This window comes from Lissotriton helveticus, chromosome 11 (assembly GCF_964261635.1).
Source record: "Lissotriton helveticus chromosome 11, aLisHel1.1, whole genome shotgun sequence".
Classification (NCBI taxonomy): domain Eukaryota; kingdom Metazoa; phylum Chordata; class Amphibia; order Caudata; family Salamandridae; genus Lissotriton; species Lissotriton helveticus.
In genome coordinates, this window is record NC_136072.1 from 125,110,540 (window position 1) to 125,128,797 (window position 18,258).

The window sequence follows — 18,258 nt, forward strand, 5'->3', positions numbered from 1 at the left end:
GAAAACATATCACCCAACGAAAGGAGCCCAGCCTGAATTTTGTCAACAAGTTTCTCTCATAAACATTGGTCACATATAGAAGATACGGGGCAATAAATGGAGTTGCTTGTATAAGGCAATAATCTCTAACGGAGGGTTTAGCCACTTCCATTTGTTCCCTAGAGGTTTGTTTGTGCTTGATTAAACTGTCCCGGACCCATTTTCTATCCTTTTTAGCAATTTCCTCTGGGCGCACAAACAATGAGCCGCAGCCAAGTGCCAAAAACCATGTTTTAATATATTGGAGCCAAGGAATGGACAGACCACGGGCGCAACCTAAACAATCTCTAATGACCGCCCGATTAAAGTATGCTTCTTGGTTGGACCAAATTGAGCATCAGAGGGCCAAAGGGGCAGCCCTTATGGTGTCCTGGACATACTCAAGGCCTAGCTCCTGATGTACAGAGTAATGCGGAGATGAAGGAGGGACGCCTAATAGCCGGAGGCAGAATATATTCTCCTCAACCTACATAGCATGTACATCCCTGCAGCCCCAGATACCCATTCCATATGTTAGAATCGGCAAGCATTTGCATTTGTATATCTCTAATATGGGAGCGATGTTTTTTTACCAATTGACATGGCAAGCGGGAAGGTAGTGCCTACTGTTTGCGTATATCGAGTTATTCTATTTTTGGTGCACACATGCCACGTGCAGCCTTCATCAAAATCCAGGCCTAAATAGTGGAAAGAGCTGACCCTTTCTAGGGCTTTGCCCCCTATGTTTAATGATCGGGTTTTGGTGTTTTTTGGTCCACATATTATAGTGAATGTTTTCTTGAAGTTTGGCTCCAGTCCCAGGTCCTTCATAAAACTAACGTGACTAACAATGAGTTTTATAGGCCGTTGGCAGTCCTTATCAGGAGGACGGCGTTATCAGCATAAAGCAGCGTGGGCATGGCTGTTTTTTCCACAAGCGGAACATCTGCCCCAACAGAAACCAGAGCCTTCTCCAAGTTGTTTGCATAGAGAAGAAAGAGGACAGGTGCAAGGAAGCAACCTTGGTGCACCCCTCGCTTCATGCTGAACGATTCTGTGCATTCACCAGCACTTCCATGCCTGACTGAAGCAGAAAGGTAATGATGGAGGTGCCTTAGGAATGTAACCAGGTCCATGCCAAGTCTCATGTTCTCTAAGATGACCCACAGCTTTGAATGGGAAACATAATCAAATGCGCTGGACAAGTCCATGAATGCCAAGTTGGTGGAGACACCCATGGCGTATTTGTATTTTGCCACACTGAGGTGAAGGTTAAGGCACTGCTCAATCATCCCGAGCCCCTTTCTGAACTCGTGAAAGTATACTCTTCACATTATTCCAATCCAGTAAACGATCCAATATAACTCTCCCAATAATTTTAACTGAGGAATCCAGAAGGGATATCAGGCAATAATATTTGACATCATGCATGTTCCCTTTTCTTTAAAACGGGGACGATTATAGATGACCGCCACGATGTGGGCATCCCCTCACTACAGATAGAATTAAATACTGAAGTAAGGATCAGGGACCCGAACACTGGGTCTTCCCTGAATAGATCAAGTGGGATTCCACCTGGCACCAGAGCCTTCTTACATCTACTGTCTGCGATTTCTTTGCGAACCTCTTTCTCATTAAAAACAAGTTTTGGGCACATTGGGGGCAACTGCACTGTGGCATCGACAACCTGACAGTCGGTAGAATATATCCCCATTAAATGTGTCGCCCATGCCTCAGCCGAAATATGGGTTGTTACTTTATCTATTGGTGAGACAGGGGATAAAACAGACCGCACAGCCTTCCAAAAAGCTTATGGGTCTTTCGAATGACAAGCTCCCACAATAGATTCCCATTTCTCCTCCTTCATTGCTGACTAACTTCTTTTGATGGCTTGCTGGTATAACTTTCTACTTTCCCTGATAGCACACTGATCTCTGGCAATTTGCTTTAGGGCCCTGCGTAAGATATAATCGGCTGCTCTTCATGCTTTATCAAACCATGATTTAACATGGTGACGTGGCTGAACATTGGGTCTTGAAAGCAGCACTTTTATCTCAGCTAAAAGATTAGTAAAGTCAGTTAGAATGAGGGCCGGGTCACAAGGTACACGATTGCAGCTATTCACCAGATCAGTACTACACGCCTTGATGCCCGATGGGCTGAGTTTGCGCGTTATAAATTTGCTTTCATTTCATTTCATTATTGCATACAACTTGAACCATAAGGCTCTCCAGGTTAGCAGTGCGCCAAACCACCCTGCGCTCTACATCCTCTGTAGATATGTCATGGGGAGGCAGAGACTTTATCTTGGGTTGCACATATGACAACTGTATCTGGGCAGAAATTAGGTTATGATCACTATAGGTCTGAACAAGGACCTCACAGTTTTTAACAATTGAGGACATGCTCCAGGAAGTAAAAATATAGTCAATTGTCCTCCCAGCGCCCCGCCCTATAAAGGTTGAAATATAGTGATCAGAAAAATTAGGGATCTTGTTAACCAGGCCCTGTTCCACCAGGAGAGAGAAAAGTAACCACCCCCTCGAGTCCATCACATTGCAATAAGGGCCTTGGGCAGATGGGTCAAAGGTAGATAGAGATATGGACAGAGGATGCCCCAGTTTAGCAATAAAGTCCCGCGCCACCATCAACATAATGGGTCATTCCGCCTGTGCCTCTTTCTCTACGATCATATTGATCACAGCAAAAAGACCTTGAAAGTGACAATCACCCTTACTCGAGAAGTTATTATTATAGAAGTTCATCAAATACATCTTATGGGTGTCTTTTCAGCTAAGGCAGAAGGCCGGCACTTCCCCTCGCTCTGGATGGAAAGGTAGAAGTAAGCAACCAATATTAAGTTTAAACCAGGCGGTTAAACCCCCCTTTGCTCAGCCAGATGAAGATGGAATCGCCGGCAAAGTAAAGCACACGTAGCCGTCAAGTGCTATTTCATTTACCTCCCAAGTTTCCAGCATAGTCACCCTCCCCAGAGCCCAATTTTGCATTGAAGTTCCCAGGAAGTACAATGTAAAGGCCACGGTTGTGAAGGGAATAGCTGGATTCCAGCTCACAAATACAATCAAAAAGAGAAACAATATTAGGATTAATCTTTGTGGAAAAATTATTAGGATCAAAACTAAAAGACTTAGATCACTTGATCTGGTATGCCTGAATCTGCCCATTGTGTGTTAAGATGGGCAAGATAGTACAATCAAGAGAGGGTTTAAAACAGATTGCAAGTTCGGCTCGGCTGATGAAACAGCAGGGAAAGAGTGACAGATAAAGCCTTCACAAAAAGATCGCTTGTGGCCCAGGTCTCCTGTGAAATCACAATATCATAAGATTAAATAAAATCCAACCAGTTTGTCTCCCGGATTTTGACAACAAGACCAGCTATATTCCAGCTCAACAATTTAACACTATGGGCCTCATTACGATGTCGGGCGGATGACACCGTTGCGGGATCGGGACCGACCTACCTCGGGTCGGGGGTCCCGACCACAGTATTTGGATGCGATCGCACATGATGCTGTCACACACTCCCATTTTTTTATGGGAGCTTATGCTGCGGTCAGAAACGGCCGCAACACAAGCTCCCATAGAGAAATGGGAGTTTTTGTTGCAGGCCACACACGATACCTCCCACTCGGTGCAGTGATTCACAGGGAGGCATCATACCAACCGGGGGCCACTTTTGCAAGTGGGCCCTGCTATGGGCCCCCAAAGTTGCTTTCTGATAAGCTTTTCATGGGCGTTGCATGAGTGTTCCCACGCAACTCCCATGGTTTTGACGCATTATCAGATTTACCAAACCAGGTAAACCTGGAAATGCACCAAAACGATACGCCTTCTCGGGTGAGGCATACGAGGACAATTATCTTAATTTCTCCTTGTTTTTGTCCTCCTTCTATGTGTGCTGCATTCTGCAGCATACATAGAAAGAGGAAAAAAACTCTTAGGCTTGTTTATGTGCAGGAAGCTGCCACTTCCTGCATAAAACCAACCCTGCCTACAACAAATGGACCCTTGCACCATGCTGCAATGGAGCATGCGTTGGAGCTAAGCTGAAAAAACCACGCCAGAGCAAGGGGAACTGACAGGAATGCGCTGTATTGGATAAATACAGTGCATTCCTGCCCTTTCACTGGGACGCAGGGCAGCGCTGCTCTGCGTCACAAGGGTAAGAATTATGACCCTAAGGGCCTCATTTACTTGCTTTTGGCGCCTGGCAGTGCAGCAAGTCACTTTGCTGCACTGCCCTGCGTCAAAAGAAAAGGGCAGCTATGCGCTGTATCTTTGAGATACAGTGCATTCCAGTCCTCTTCCACTGCGCTGGCACACTATTGGCTGCCTTGCGCCAACGCGGGAACCCTTGCACCATGGCGCAATAGTGTCTGCGTTGTAGGAATGATTGTTTTTGTGCAGGAAAGGGCACCTTCCTGCACAAAAACAATAATTGGAGGTGTTTTCCTCCTTCTATGTGTACTGTAGAAGGGAGCACACATAGAAAGAGGAAAAAACGAGGCGAAATGAAGTAATTTCTCGTCGTTACAGCACCTCGGGGGAAGCATAGGCTTTTGACAGATTCCCAGGTTTACAAGTCCTTGTAAATCTGGGAATGCGTCAAAATCCATGGGTGTTGCATGGGAACACCCACTGCAACGCCCATGAAATGCCTCTTTGATGCAGAGTAAGGTAAATCAGCGACTTGAGCTGCTTTGCCTTACTCTATGATACCAAAGGGGATGATGGACGGAGTGTTTCAGCAAATCAACTGATCTGGGTACATTCCATCATCATTCTTTAGCTCACTCCACCACCCCAGTTCAGACATGGCCATATGCAAATCAGTCTGACCCTGTGCCTCATGGGAACAGTCCAGGCCGAACTGCCAAGCCATGTCTTCCCTGGACCGGAAACAAGCATCCTGGGACCGGTTTCGGATTCATAATACTCATCAGCCAGGCTATCTTGAATCCAGTGGTAGAGTGAGCAAGGGACCCATGTCTGGGCATACCCTGCCAACTCATGGTGAACAAAGCGATACCAAAGGGGATGATGGATGGAGTGTTTGAGCAAATCAAACACTCACCCCCAGTCAACTGATCTGGGTTTAATCCATCATCATTCTTTAGCTCACTCCACCACCCCACCCCACCCCAGTGCCTTACTCTATGCCATAGGTCTTCAAAGTTTTTGATGCCAAGACCCCCCTGTCAAAATCTTTCCGGCATAAGGACCCCCTCCTGACAAAAAGATCTTGAACTTGGTACTCCTCATCATTGACAACTATCAACAACCGTAAGTGCCCCCAATTCCCACAACAAATAATTTTTTCAGTGGGGAAATAATATTAACCCGTTTACCGCGGCGGACATTCCGCCGCGGTGCGGGTGTTCCACGCAGTGGGCGGGACTGCGTCGGCTGTTGGTCGTGCGCAGCACCCCAGAGGTAGTGCTTGCGTCGGCCAATGGCAACGGGTTAAACAGTGTTTAGCAAAACAAAGGTCAATGATAGTGGGGTTGTGGTCAAAGGTGTGGCTAAAAACAAGGGGCCTCATTTATGAGGAATTGACATAGGGCAGCGCTGCAATTCTTCTTGTCGTGCTGCCTTACGCCAATGTGAAAGTGCAGCAATGCACCTTATTTATGAAATATGGTAAATTCCTGTCCTTTCCCCCTGAGTTGGCGCACAAATTGCTGCCTAGCGCCAACATAGGCAGGGTTGTTTTTGTGCAGAAGGGGCACCTTCCTGCACAAAACTAATCCAGAGAGGGGTTTTCCTCTTTCTATGTGAGCTGCAGAATGCAGCTCACATGGAAAGTGGAAATAATGAAGAGAAATGAAAAATGTCTCCCCGTTATGCCTGCTGTGTGGAGGCGTAAGGTTTTGGCGCTGCCCCAGGTTTACGTGGTTTTGTAAATCTGGGTCAGTGTCTAAATCCATGGGCGTTGCGTGGGAACACGCACCGCAATGCCCATGGAACGCCTACTTGACACAGAGAAAGGCAACACAGCAACTTGCACTGCTTTGTCTTACTCCATATATCTATGAGGCCATGCAAAGCCACGCTGGGTGACTTTGCGTCGCCACATAGATATAATTGAGAAGCTTGCGCTGCAGGAGCTTCAAAAAAAAGTGGCGCTCCAGCGGCACAAGCGTCTCATAAATAAGCCCCAAAATATTTTGTTTGTTTTTTAGAACTTTCACAATTAGGTAGCTACATATAAAACAATGGACAGCTTAAATTAAAATATATATTTTAAAAGGATGTTACTCAGTGGGAAATGCACAGTCGAACATTATGAAACCTCGATTAGTTAATGCACTGCAGAGGTCTGTGTCTGTAACCAGAGAGCCACAGATTTACCTTTGGTTGGTGCAGTGGGGAATAGTGACGTGTAATTTTTTGTGCTACCCCCTTCAATCTGTGGGGCGCGACCCCCTGGGGGTCACACCCCACAGATTGAAGACCTCTGCTCTATGCAAAAAGAACAATTGATGGACAAAATGCTGATCAATGTCAAACATTCACCCCAGTACAGAGATCTGGACCTAAATCCATCATTATTTTGCTCCCCATGCCATTGCTGTTTAAACCCAGCCACATGCAAATCAGTCTTGACCGTGTTCCCCATGGGAACAGTCCAGCCCGAACTGCCAGGCCAGAATCTCCCTAGACTGGAAACAAGCATCCTTGGACCGGTTTTGGGGTTTCACCCCTCATCAGCCAGGCTAACTTGACTCCAGTGGCATGGAGAGCACAGAACCCACGTCTGTGCATACCTGTCCCACTCAGGGTGACAAATGCAAAAAGAACAATTGAGGAACAGGATGCTGATCAATGTCAAACATTCACCCCAGTACAGAGATCTAGGCCTAAATCCATTGCTTTTTACACCATATCAGTGATGCCATGAAAAGTCATGTAAAGTGGCTTTGCATGGCCTTGTAGATATGGGTCTGCACTCTACACCGCTGGTGCATCAAAAAATGTGACAGACCCTCGGTGCAATGGGCTTGTAAATAAACCCCTTAGTTCCTAGGAGCAGAAACGGGTCTCATGTAACAGAAAGGGTTCAGGCAAGGCAGGATCTGATACCAAGAACCAGAGAAAGGATGTGGTAGGGTTTCTCTGAAATTGTTGTTCTAAAAATTATAAGAGATCACAATGTTTTTTTCTTCCAGAAAGGCAGCTGTTAGGATGCTCACATCTCTTCATTGGTTGCACTTTTGTGCATAACATTAGGCCTCCTAGACAGGTTTAAAAATACAAAGACCGCATCAAGAGAGATAATCAAAATACAACAATTTTTTTAACATACGTAAAGAATCCTGAGTTAATACGAGTTACTTTTATATATTTTCTTTTCTCATTCTGAGTTGAAAGTAAAGTTAGAACAAAACATTGTGTCTGTCAAACCAGTGATGAATATCGGTTACCCTCCCTTACAAAGACACAAGGTGCTTCATAGATGTCCTAAAATAGCCAGTAAAAATACAATATGTACATACATAAAATCAATATGAGAGCAGGTGAGTGCATAGAAAAGAATGCGTTTCTTGCTACTTTTGTGTGTGATAATATCCTTCAATCAGAATGCATAATTACTGAGTGTTCTTTCTCTTGGCAGATACTGTGCCCTCTTTCAAAGAGTAGAAAAAACTTTACATCTAGAATGCAGGTTCAATGCGGCTAGGCACAGCGTCTCTCATTTCCTTTTGACAACCTCAAAATGATGGAAGATTGAATCGGACCCACTAAAATTCAGACCTGTCACCTATAGAACTTTGAGCAGCCACTCAATCCACTGAGCTGTCAAGATATATATTACAGAATAGTTTTCTGACAAATTGAACTGCTGCACGAAAATCATATGACCTGATTAGATTTTTCTTAGGAGGGTGAAGTTTGTGTGTGGTTTTTTTGTGTTACAATGGTTAGTTAGCATGAAACTGCCCACACAGCCCTGCGACCATGACATCAATGCAGTTAGCACATGAAACGACAACTAAACTAGGCTGGTTTTGTACTCGTGCACCGAAATAGGGCAGGCTTCAAACAAAAGGCAGTTCGCTTTAGGCCACTGAGGTTACCTGTCCTGTTTAGCTGGAACCACGAGGATTATACAGCACACACTGGGCCTGATTCACAGAGGGAAGGTGCCACATTTCATCCATCAGACCTGAAAAAGTGTGGTTTGTATGTCTGCCAGTCCGCCTAACCCTTCGCTAACAAGGATCTGGAAGGTGTTTGCTTTCAGGTATAAAGGGAATGTTAGCTGGCATGCCACACTGCTGTGTCTAAGAACTTAGGCATAGATGCACCAAGCTAAAAACTGGTCGCAAATGGGCAGATTCTCAGAATCTGCCCCTTTGCGACCGGTATTTTTGCATTTGGGATGCATCATCCCAAATGCAAAAATCGCAATTAGGAAATCCCAAAATTGTGATTACTTAAATTGCGATTGCATTTAAGGAATCTCAAATTGAGATTCCTTAAATGCAATGCAATAAAGTAAAATAAATAGCGATTTCGCTAATAGGGGGAGCAAATTACCATGAAGTTGTACTTCATGGTAATTTGCAAAAACTTTGAAAAATGCACTAAAGTGCATTTTTCAAAGTTCCATTTTACACACAAACATGCCCTTAGGGCATGTGTGTGTGCAAGATGTACCCATATGCAGATTTCAGGGGTGCAACAGGGTGTCCTTTTGACACCCTGGCACCCTTGAAATTGCAATCTCAATTTGCGATTCTCTAATTGAGATTCGCAAATTGAGAATGTCTTCCCATTCATTCCTATGGGCCTCTAGTCCCATAAGAATGAATGGGGAGGTATTCCTTAATTGCGACTCACAATTTGCGAGTCGCAATTAGGAATCTTAAGAAATCGCTATTTATTTAGCGAGTTCTTCATGCATAGCCTTTTGCTATTCCTTATTAGCAAATCCTTATTTTTCGCTAATAAGGAATCGCAAAATGGATGATTGATGAATCTATAGGATAGTAAGGTAAATCAGACTAGAGACAGGACTAACATTGGCAGGTTCCATGGTATCCAGAGGGGGCTCTTGAGTAAAGGTGTAACTTTTCATTGGTCAAGCCACGTCGATGTAAAGGTGGGAGGAGTGTCAAGCTACATCAATATACATATAGAAAAATCATTTCTAAGTTCTCCTTTATTCCACACAACAAATACATATGTACAGTAGGCAACACTGACATCTGATATATTTAGGCTGTGCAAGTCGAAAGAAACACTAAAGCTCGTAGTTGTTATATAATTCAACCATCTCAATTTTCCTTTCCTGGGTCACCTGGTCAGTATACATGTTTCAGTTTTTTAATAATCCAACTCTTTACTCCAATGACATTTTACACGTTTTCAGACATGAATATGCGATTGGGACTACATGGTGTTGTCCTAGAAAGAAAGTTTTGTAAAAAAATATATATTTTTTTTAAAAACCCTTTTATTCGGTTCTATTGAATTAACTTTCATTTTATCTTAAAAAAACGTGAAAACCCCATGGAATTTCAAATAAAATAAAAATTTTCAAACCTCCTACCTAGAGACGCGGGTCGGGTGGTCTTCGGCGACGCTCTCTTTGGTGAAGATTCCGGGTGGGGCGCGACAGACTGAACTGGTCGCGTCTGCTTCGCGGCCAGTTTTTTTAGACTTGCTTGTCTCTTTTCAAACATTTCTTGCACGTCTCCCAGTTTCTCTAGAACTTTCTGTACACATGCCTTTATGTGGAAAAATGAACCGAAAGAACAGGGAATTGTTAAATGTGTTCGATATTTTACTATATCCAAAAACGTTATTAATATTGCATATTAAATATGTATATATTTGCTGGGTTTATGTAGCCCGACTATAACATTTTGTTCTTGGATACCTATAAAAACTGGCAAAAATTCCACTCCAATGTGTAACAAACTTTAACGCTGTGTATTAACTAAAAAAAAATCTCAAATAAATCAGTTATTTTTGTCTATGCGTTTAAGGGGACTTCAGACACCTACAATGTTTTAATTTAGCAAAGTATTGACTCTGTAATTTTGAGAGTGTGCCAGTCAATCAAATTCCTTTGAAAGCAGTCCTTAACTACATGCAAGTTCACAGTTGTCAGTCTCACAACAGACAAGTGGATTTTTAAATGAACAAATGTAGGGGGTTAGTAACAGCTTACACATTCACTATGTCTGACCTTGGAGGCCATTAATAAGGCTAGCTATTGTCAAGTGACGGTCAATTACTAGGGTTATTGACTGCCTCCAAGGTCAATAATGATACATTAGAATGTAGTGGGCTCCTCACCATGGACGTTAATTCGCTAGAAAGCCAGGGGTAGCGGAAGTGACATCACAAGCCATTTGACCTTTACTTTGACTCACACACACATCCTTACACATACTAACACATTCATACACTCTCGCACACACTAAAAACACTCTCAACCGCAAGCATGGATACAACATACACTTAACAGCATTTTTTACTTACCTCAGCTTCCAGAATGGGTCATATTCCAGCTAATGTACTCCATTTTTTATTACACTAATAATGAAAAATATTACTCAATATGTGTATGGTAAAAAAAGCTGAGAGAGCCCAGGCAAGTGGAGCTCCAACCAGCGTCCATTAGGAAAGGCTGCCTATGTGTTCAAGGCACTGATTTTGCCACCTCTGAGGCCTGAGGTCGCAAAAACAGTGCCAGCGGTAGCGAGGAGCAAACCAGAGGTCACAGCTGCGACCCCTGGTGACCCCTAAATGACGCTCATGCTCATCAAATGCCTAAGCCTCAGGGCCCTTGCACCAGCTTCACTAATGATAACTATTGCCTCCCGAAGCCGGCTGTCTTCTCGGCCCTTTCTTACTAACACAAGCCCCTATCCTGGCCTATCACCTCCCCACCATCTCTCCTAGGCCCAAACTAAGGTGTCTCCTGGGCTTCAATTTCCCCCCTCCCTTGGCCCATTGCTCATAGGCCCACATCAACACTGGCACAGCAGGGGAGGAAAGGAGAAAAGCCCCACATCTCTCTCCCATGTTTCTTAGGCCATATTCCTTGTGCAGCAAGGGTGACACGGGCCCTAATGCTAGCACGAAAAAAATGGGACCCCACTCCTCAATTTGGTATTAATACAGGTATAATTGTCGTGCATTAGGCCTCCTCTGACCCGAGTGCACCTGCACCTTTCCATGCTAATGGTAGTGACGGCTCTTTAAAAAAAAAAAAGAAAAAAAAAAGAAAAAGCCCCCATATCTTGCCCCCTTCCCCAGGATATCTCTTTGAAGAAGCAGTCTCTCTCAAATAGTAAACAAAAAAAGATCCCCACCATAGCATCCTCTCCTCTGGGCTATCTTGTTGACACAACCTTTACAACGCAACTTTTACAACGCACTACCATTACAATGCAGTTATTACAACGCAACATCCCTTACAGCGCATGCCATTACAACGCAACCATTACCACGCATGACACTACAATGCATACAATTACAACTCATGTCATTACAACGCATACCATTACAACGCATAGTACCCTTACACTATCCAACACTTACCCTACTGTTACACCCCCTGGAGTTAGAATAGTAATGTTTACCCCTACACTATCCAACACTTACCCTACTGTTGCACCCCCTGGAGTTAGAATAGTAATTTTTACCCCTACACTATCCAATACTTACCATACATGCAATGTAATGGTATGCGTTGTAAAGGTAGTATGCATTGTAATGGAATGCGTTGTAAAGGTAGTTTTAAAAAATGTGTTGTAATGGCATGCGTTGTAATGGAATGCGTTGTAATGGATGTTGCGTTGTAAAAAATGCGGTGTAAAGGTATGCATTGTAAAAGTATGCGTTGTAACGTCATACATCCTCTATCAACATCACTCCTTTCTTCTCAGCTCTGGCCCATTACTCTTAAGCCCGAGGTATCTGCATCTGCAAGTGACACAGCTGGTCTCATCCCTGCAACCCCTCGGCTCACCTGAAAGGTCCTCTGTAGGTAAACAGAGGTCGAAGTGGGCTGGATCTAGGAGGAACCAAATACCCAGCCACGCTTTGTTAATTTTATAACAAGTTCCCATACTATTTGTTTAAAAATACATCTGTGAACAGTTAAAGTTGACCTTGAGATGCCTCTGGCTGAAGTCAAAGTGCTCTCCTGTGCTGTGAAACTGAGGAAGGGACAGAGAGGCCTTCCCACTAGGGTGACTGCTACCTGAAAGAAATGCCAACCTGTACAATTGGTTAATCACAAAAATAAAGGCTGCTTGGTAGCATAACTGATAGCTTCAGGGTGACAAATGTTAACCTTTTTGAAAGATAATGTAATCAGCCGAGTTCTGGAGTGTGACCTTTTAAATGCCACTTCTAAACATGTTTACACCAGATACTGTCTGATTAGTAATACTAAATTAGATATAGGAAACACTTGTTTTATCTTAAACACTAAATCATTTTACATATATATTTTAAAGCGCATGCTTTATCTTAAACACTAAATCATTTTGCAGCTGCCTATCTGTGTAATACAATTTTAAAATAATGACTTACATATTAACACTACTTTATGTCACAGCCTTGGACTTCGTATCGCTATAAATACACACGTCACTATCACACACTGCACCAACCAGGATTCAAATCTGTGACCCTCTGGTCATACAGTTAGATATCTACAGTAATCACATCAGCCAACTGAGATTTCATAATGTAAAAGTGTGTGTTTCTCACTGATGCAAAACAACAGTTGATGGACAGAATGCAGAACAATGTCATACATTCACCCCAGTACAGAGATCTGGGCCTAAATCCATCGTTTTTTTGCACTCCACACCACCCCAGCTCAGACATGGCCATATGCAAATCAGCCTTGATTGCTCACTGATGACATTAACTTGCATTTATTTTTCATTTAAGATGTGTGTGTGTGTGTTGTTTTATGTGAAACGCACAAAAGGTGATGGGATAAATGATGCCAGTGGTTAGACAAATTGCAAGCTTTCCTCCCATCACCTTTTGTGTTATTTTATATGCAACTGACCTCACCCCACGGCACACAGCACCACAAGTTCTCATACGTTTTTCTATTCACTTCATCAGTGGCGGCTGCCGCAACACTAAAGTGGAGAGGCGGGACAGGGAATTAGAGGGAATAATATATATTTTTTAAACTTACCTGATGACGCAGCCACCTCAGTCCTCTTCGCCGGTTCTCCTCCCAGCATGCAGTGGGGGACAGGCTCCCCAGCCAATCCCGGCACTGCTGTCATGCTATACCTAGCATAAGAGCAGCGCCAGAATTGCTCTGAGTAGTGTGGTGTGCCGCTCAAACAGTGCCTAGGAGCTTGTGACGTTTCTCCAACTCGTCTGTGCAACACAGCTGGGTTGGAGAAACCTAAGTGCGCATGTCTGTTTGGCTGACCTTTTGGATGACCTAAGACGGCTGGCCAAACAGACATGCGCACTTACATGGTGCCTACCACTCCACCCTGCTACGCCCGGGCCCGCCCATCTTTACACTGTTGGCATTGGCTCAGTCAGTCAGTGGCCATTTTATTTTTCGCTTGACCGCTGAGTGACTGACCGGGGGCAGACGCTCCTCCGCCATTACGGAGGAGCCGCAACTGCACTTCAACCTCTGCATTTATAGGAAGACAGTCTGAAAAGGCGACAAATAAGATTGCATTTCCAGGCCATCTTAATATACAAATACTTGCTGAGGCATTTGCATCCTAGTTTGAAGACCTCTGACTGAGTAATCTATGGCAGGAGTGTTGGACTTACTGCTTAGACGGGGCTGCAGAGTGCTAACATCTGCATCACGGGTAATGAGATGACACATTAGTCCCAGGCGCTTGAAGGATGAAACTGCCCCTTAGAAGCCTGTGTCCCACAGGTCTCTTATAGGTATCAGACCTAGAGATTCTTGGTCTTTCGAAGGGACTTATCTAAAAATGTTTGGGGTAGACAGTCTACTCATGAACCTTGATGATTATTATTGCAGAATTTGGCACGTATGGGCAACCACTGGATTAAATACAAGTGCACCCTTGGACTGTACTGACATAATTTGGATACAAGATCTCTTGAATATATAGTTGCTTTAGGAGGTAAGCCCATTATTGGTATTAGTTCGTGGAATCTTGCAACTTAAGATCAAAGAGATCTTTTATGACACATTGTGCCTCATGCTTTATTATATATATTTCTTTTGGCTTTCGCAGATCGTAAACTTGTACACATTCAATACCCTATGGGACAGCACACCTCACAGGTCTATTTTTATATTCCATGGGAGTGTGTTTGATTCACGTGTGGTCAGCAATAAAAGACAATCACACATTATGGCTAGAATTATATTTCACAACACTTTAGGGGCATTACAACTACTGATGACGTGACTTATTTATATTTCAAATGGTATGTCATCATATGTGAGTGTTTGTTTTTTAACTAGGCATGCCTTGACTAAGCCACAGAATGAAATACGCACCAAACACTTGATATTGAATACTATGAATGTATTGGTGTATGTTACTAAAAAGTGCACAAGAGGGGCACATCATTCAATATTTTGTTTTTTCTTGCACAGGGCAACACTGTCGGCATTCTTTGAGTTCTATTCATATGTGAATTTGTTGTGCACTACATAACTGGTATTTGTATTACTTTTAGCCCTGAGGAAGTCGTAGGGCGTTACCCCTAAGCGACGAAACGCATATGCTAAAAGGAGTGGAAGGAATAAAAACAACAAAGAAGAAACAAAGTTTATACCATTGCTCTGATTTGTACTTAATTGTACCATACTTTGATTGGACTTAGAAATGCGTGTGCTTCGAATATTGTGAATTGTCATTTTCAATCTTTGATTGATGGTTGGGGAAGTAGCGTGTATCTCCCCTTTCTGAATGCACCGCAACTATACTATTTGTGTAGGACGTATTAATATTGGTTGTTGTGATTTCTATATCAGCGCCTGATACCCCTTTCATCCAACTCAATAAATAGTAGGTATCAGAGAAACAGCGGGCGAGGTTGTATTTCTGTGGCTGAGGTGACCTGGGCGGGCTAGTGAACCAACATCCCTTCCACCTAGCAACTCCTACTAAGGATGAAGACCGTGAGCCATTCTACTTTTTAGGAACCAATGTGTGCCCCTACTAGACTTAGCCTGTAAACACCACATAAACATCTCGTGGCTGAACTCCATATCAGAGGAGGAGCTGGAAATTGGTGTTTTTAAAGTAACCTTCTCTGCTTCCGAGAGCTGGTCAGGAGCCTTAGTGTATCGGCCGCCTGGCCCCAAAACTGATTTTTCCGATAGGTTAATCAACCTGATAGCTATGAATGCTCTGGCAACCAACAAATTCCTAGTCATAGGAGACTTTAACTTTCATGGTGAACTGACTGCCATGGCGGAGGTGAACAAACTCCTTTCGGACATGGCACAGATTGGGCTAGTACATAGAATCCAAGGCCCTACCCACATAGGGGGACACACTTTAGATTTAATTTTCACTAACATCACCTCTTTAGAGTATGAGCCACCGTTGCCCCTCACATGGACCGACCACTCCCTGATTAAGTTTTCCTCCTCACGGGCCTCACAGGACACTAACAGCCGGGCTAGAGTTAGCCGTAATACGGCTCTGAGACCATGGAACAAACTCACCCTACAAGCCTTTGAGGCGGTCTTCCAACCCATTTTCCAGTCAGAGGAACAGGGGGTAGAGTCAATGCTGGCAGGATTTAATGAAGGGGTAAGGAAGGCACTGGACTCTATTATCCCTAGTAAACCTAAAGCCTGTCCAAACCGAAAGAGGCCGTCAGCCAAATGGTTTACATCTGAACTCAGCCAGGAAAAGTCGTCCTGCAGAAAATTGGAGAGACAATGGAGACGACTAAAAACTCCCCAATCCAGACAAATCTATAAAACAGCCTTGACGACTTACCACCAAAACCTCAAGGCGGCACGTTGCCTGTTTATTGCCAATCAAATTAAGGGCTCAAAAAATTGTGCCAAAGCACTATTTGATATTGTAAAAGGCTTCGTTGAGCCAGAGGTATGCAAGCAAGCGGTAATTGAATCCAAAGACCTATGTAATTCACTGGCTGATTTCTTCCAGGAGAAGATTGAGAAAATCTATACCAATTTTCCTCAAACTAATCAGGCAAGCTCACCTTGTCTGATCGACCCCCCCCCCCCACTAGAGCAAGTACTGTGTGCTTGTTGGAAAATTTTGATCCCATCTCCCTAGCGGATACGGAAAGGGCCTTAGTATCAGTAAAATCAGGCTCTCCTGCAGACCCTTGCCCCCCTAAGATCATGGCATTACTGGCCCACGCCTTAGCCCCGTGGGTACAAAACATTTTTAATTGCTCTATCTCAGAAGGAGCCATTCCCCTATCATGGAATGAAGCCTTTTTCCGTCCGATATTAAAAAAAACTACAGCAGATCCTATGGATCTGGCCAATTACCGCCCGATATCTTTGCTTCCTTTGCTAGGTAAGATAATTGAAGCCCAAATCAACAAGCAGCTAAATTATTTCTTAGAGACCAATAGTATTCTGGACCCCTCACAATCGGGCTTTCGGCAAGGATATAGTACGGAGACGGCCCTCCTTGCAGTGACCGATTCACTGAGAACAGGGGTGGACCAGGGCGGACCAGCTATTCTGATCTTACTCGACCTCTCCGCCGCCTTTGATACCATCTCTCACAGTAGGCTGGCGGAGAGGCTCAGATCCTTTGGTATCTGTGGTCTAGCCCTTAAATGGCTCCAACACTTCTTGACAGATCGCTGTCAAACGGTCACCATGGGCCCCCATCAAGCAGGAAAAACATCACTAGACAAAGGCGTTCCCCAGGGCTCCTGCCTTAGCCCCACCCTGTTTAATATCTATATGGCCCCTTTGGCGAAGGCAGTGGAAGCTCTGGGGTTCGAGGTCATCTCGTATGCTGATGACACTCAGCTGCTATTTAACATCGGGCCAAACCCGGAAGCAGATAGACTTCGTTTTGTATCATGAATTATTACAATGTCTAACTGGATGACCGACAATCGTCTCCAGTTAAATCCGGGCAAAACTGAAGTCATGCTCCTAGGGAAAGCCGCAGCTGTTTGGTCGCAGGATTGGTGGCCATACCAACTTGGCCAGCCTCCAAAACCTAAACAGTGTGTGAACAATTTGGGTATTACACTAAATCACACCTTATCCATGCTAGACCATGTGGCCTCAGTCTTAGGATCCTGTTACTATAGGCTCAGGATGTTAAGGAAAATTCTACCTTTTGTTCCAACTGAATGTCGCCAAACCGTGACACAAGCCTTAGTCCTAAGCCGTTTGGACTATGGAAACGCTCTACTGGCAGAAGTTGGAGTGACTTCCCTAAAAAAGCTCCAGGTTGTTCAAAATACGGCAGCCAGGATGGCCATGAACATGCCATCAGGTTTCACAGTCCCGTCCCTTGTTGAGGAAGCTACACTGGCTTCCTATTAATCAGAGGGCTTTTTTTAAAATCTGTTGCCTGACTTATCGTGCTCTCCAGGGACTTGGTCCTTTGTACCTGCAAAGGAAATTAAAAAAGTATACCCCGAACCGTTCTTTGAGATCCTGTTCACTGCAACTTCTCCAAGTGCCCCGCATCAGGCTGCAAAGAACTGGGGGCATGGCATTTTCCTTTTTGGCCCCCAAGTATTGGAACAGCCTCCCTGCTTATTTACGAGCCATTCCGTCCTATTTAACCTTTAGGAAAATGTTAAAAGCCTTCCTATACTAGGTCCTTCTTTCCCTGGGTTGGTCCCTTTATTGGAGTACTCTAAGTGAAGCGCCGAGATGCCTCCCGGTGAGTCGAGCGCTATATAAGAGCATCTGACATGACATGACATGACACCAGAGCCCTCTGGTTTGCTGCCATGACCTCTCGAAAGCCAACTCTGAAATTTCCCTCTAATGTGCATCTTTCCTAAAGCAGTAGGAAACAACACCACCATAGTTGGACAAGGATAGTGAAAGAGGAATCAGTACTTCGCCCACCTTCGTTAGGGTCCTATGTGACCAACAACAGAGAAAAGGGCAGTGAGGAAATGCAACAGTTCAGCATTGTGTGGTGAGTATTCCATCTGTCCCCGTTAGGCAAGCATAGCAGCTTGGTTTGGAGTAGATTGCCAGGTAGGTACATGAAAGGTACCTGACAAATAGAGGAGGAA

At 44.2% G+C, this 18,258-nt stretch overlaps 1 protein-coding gene across 4 annotated transcripts in view; it reads right to left on the reverse strand.

The window, feature by feature from the left end:
- The window catches only part of MCF2L2 (MCF.2 cell line derived transforming sequence-like 2), a 2,082,183-nt gene that overhangs the window by 1,176,519 nt on the left and 887,406 nt on the right, over nucleotides 1-18,258 (reverse strand). For all 4 annotated transcript variants that reach the window (XM_078665987.1, XM_078665986.1, XM_078665989.1 and 1 more), the window contains exon 13: nucleotides 9,596-9,773. In XM_078665987.1, the coding sequence (XP_078522113.1) occupies nucleotides 9,596-9,773 (178 nt within the window). The remainder of the gene's footprint in view (nucleotides 1-9,595; nucleotides 9,774-18,258) is intronic.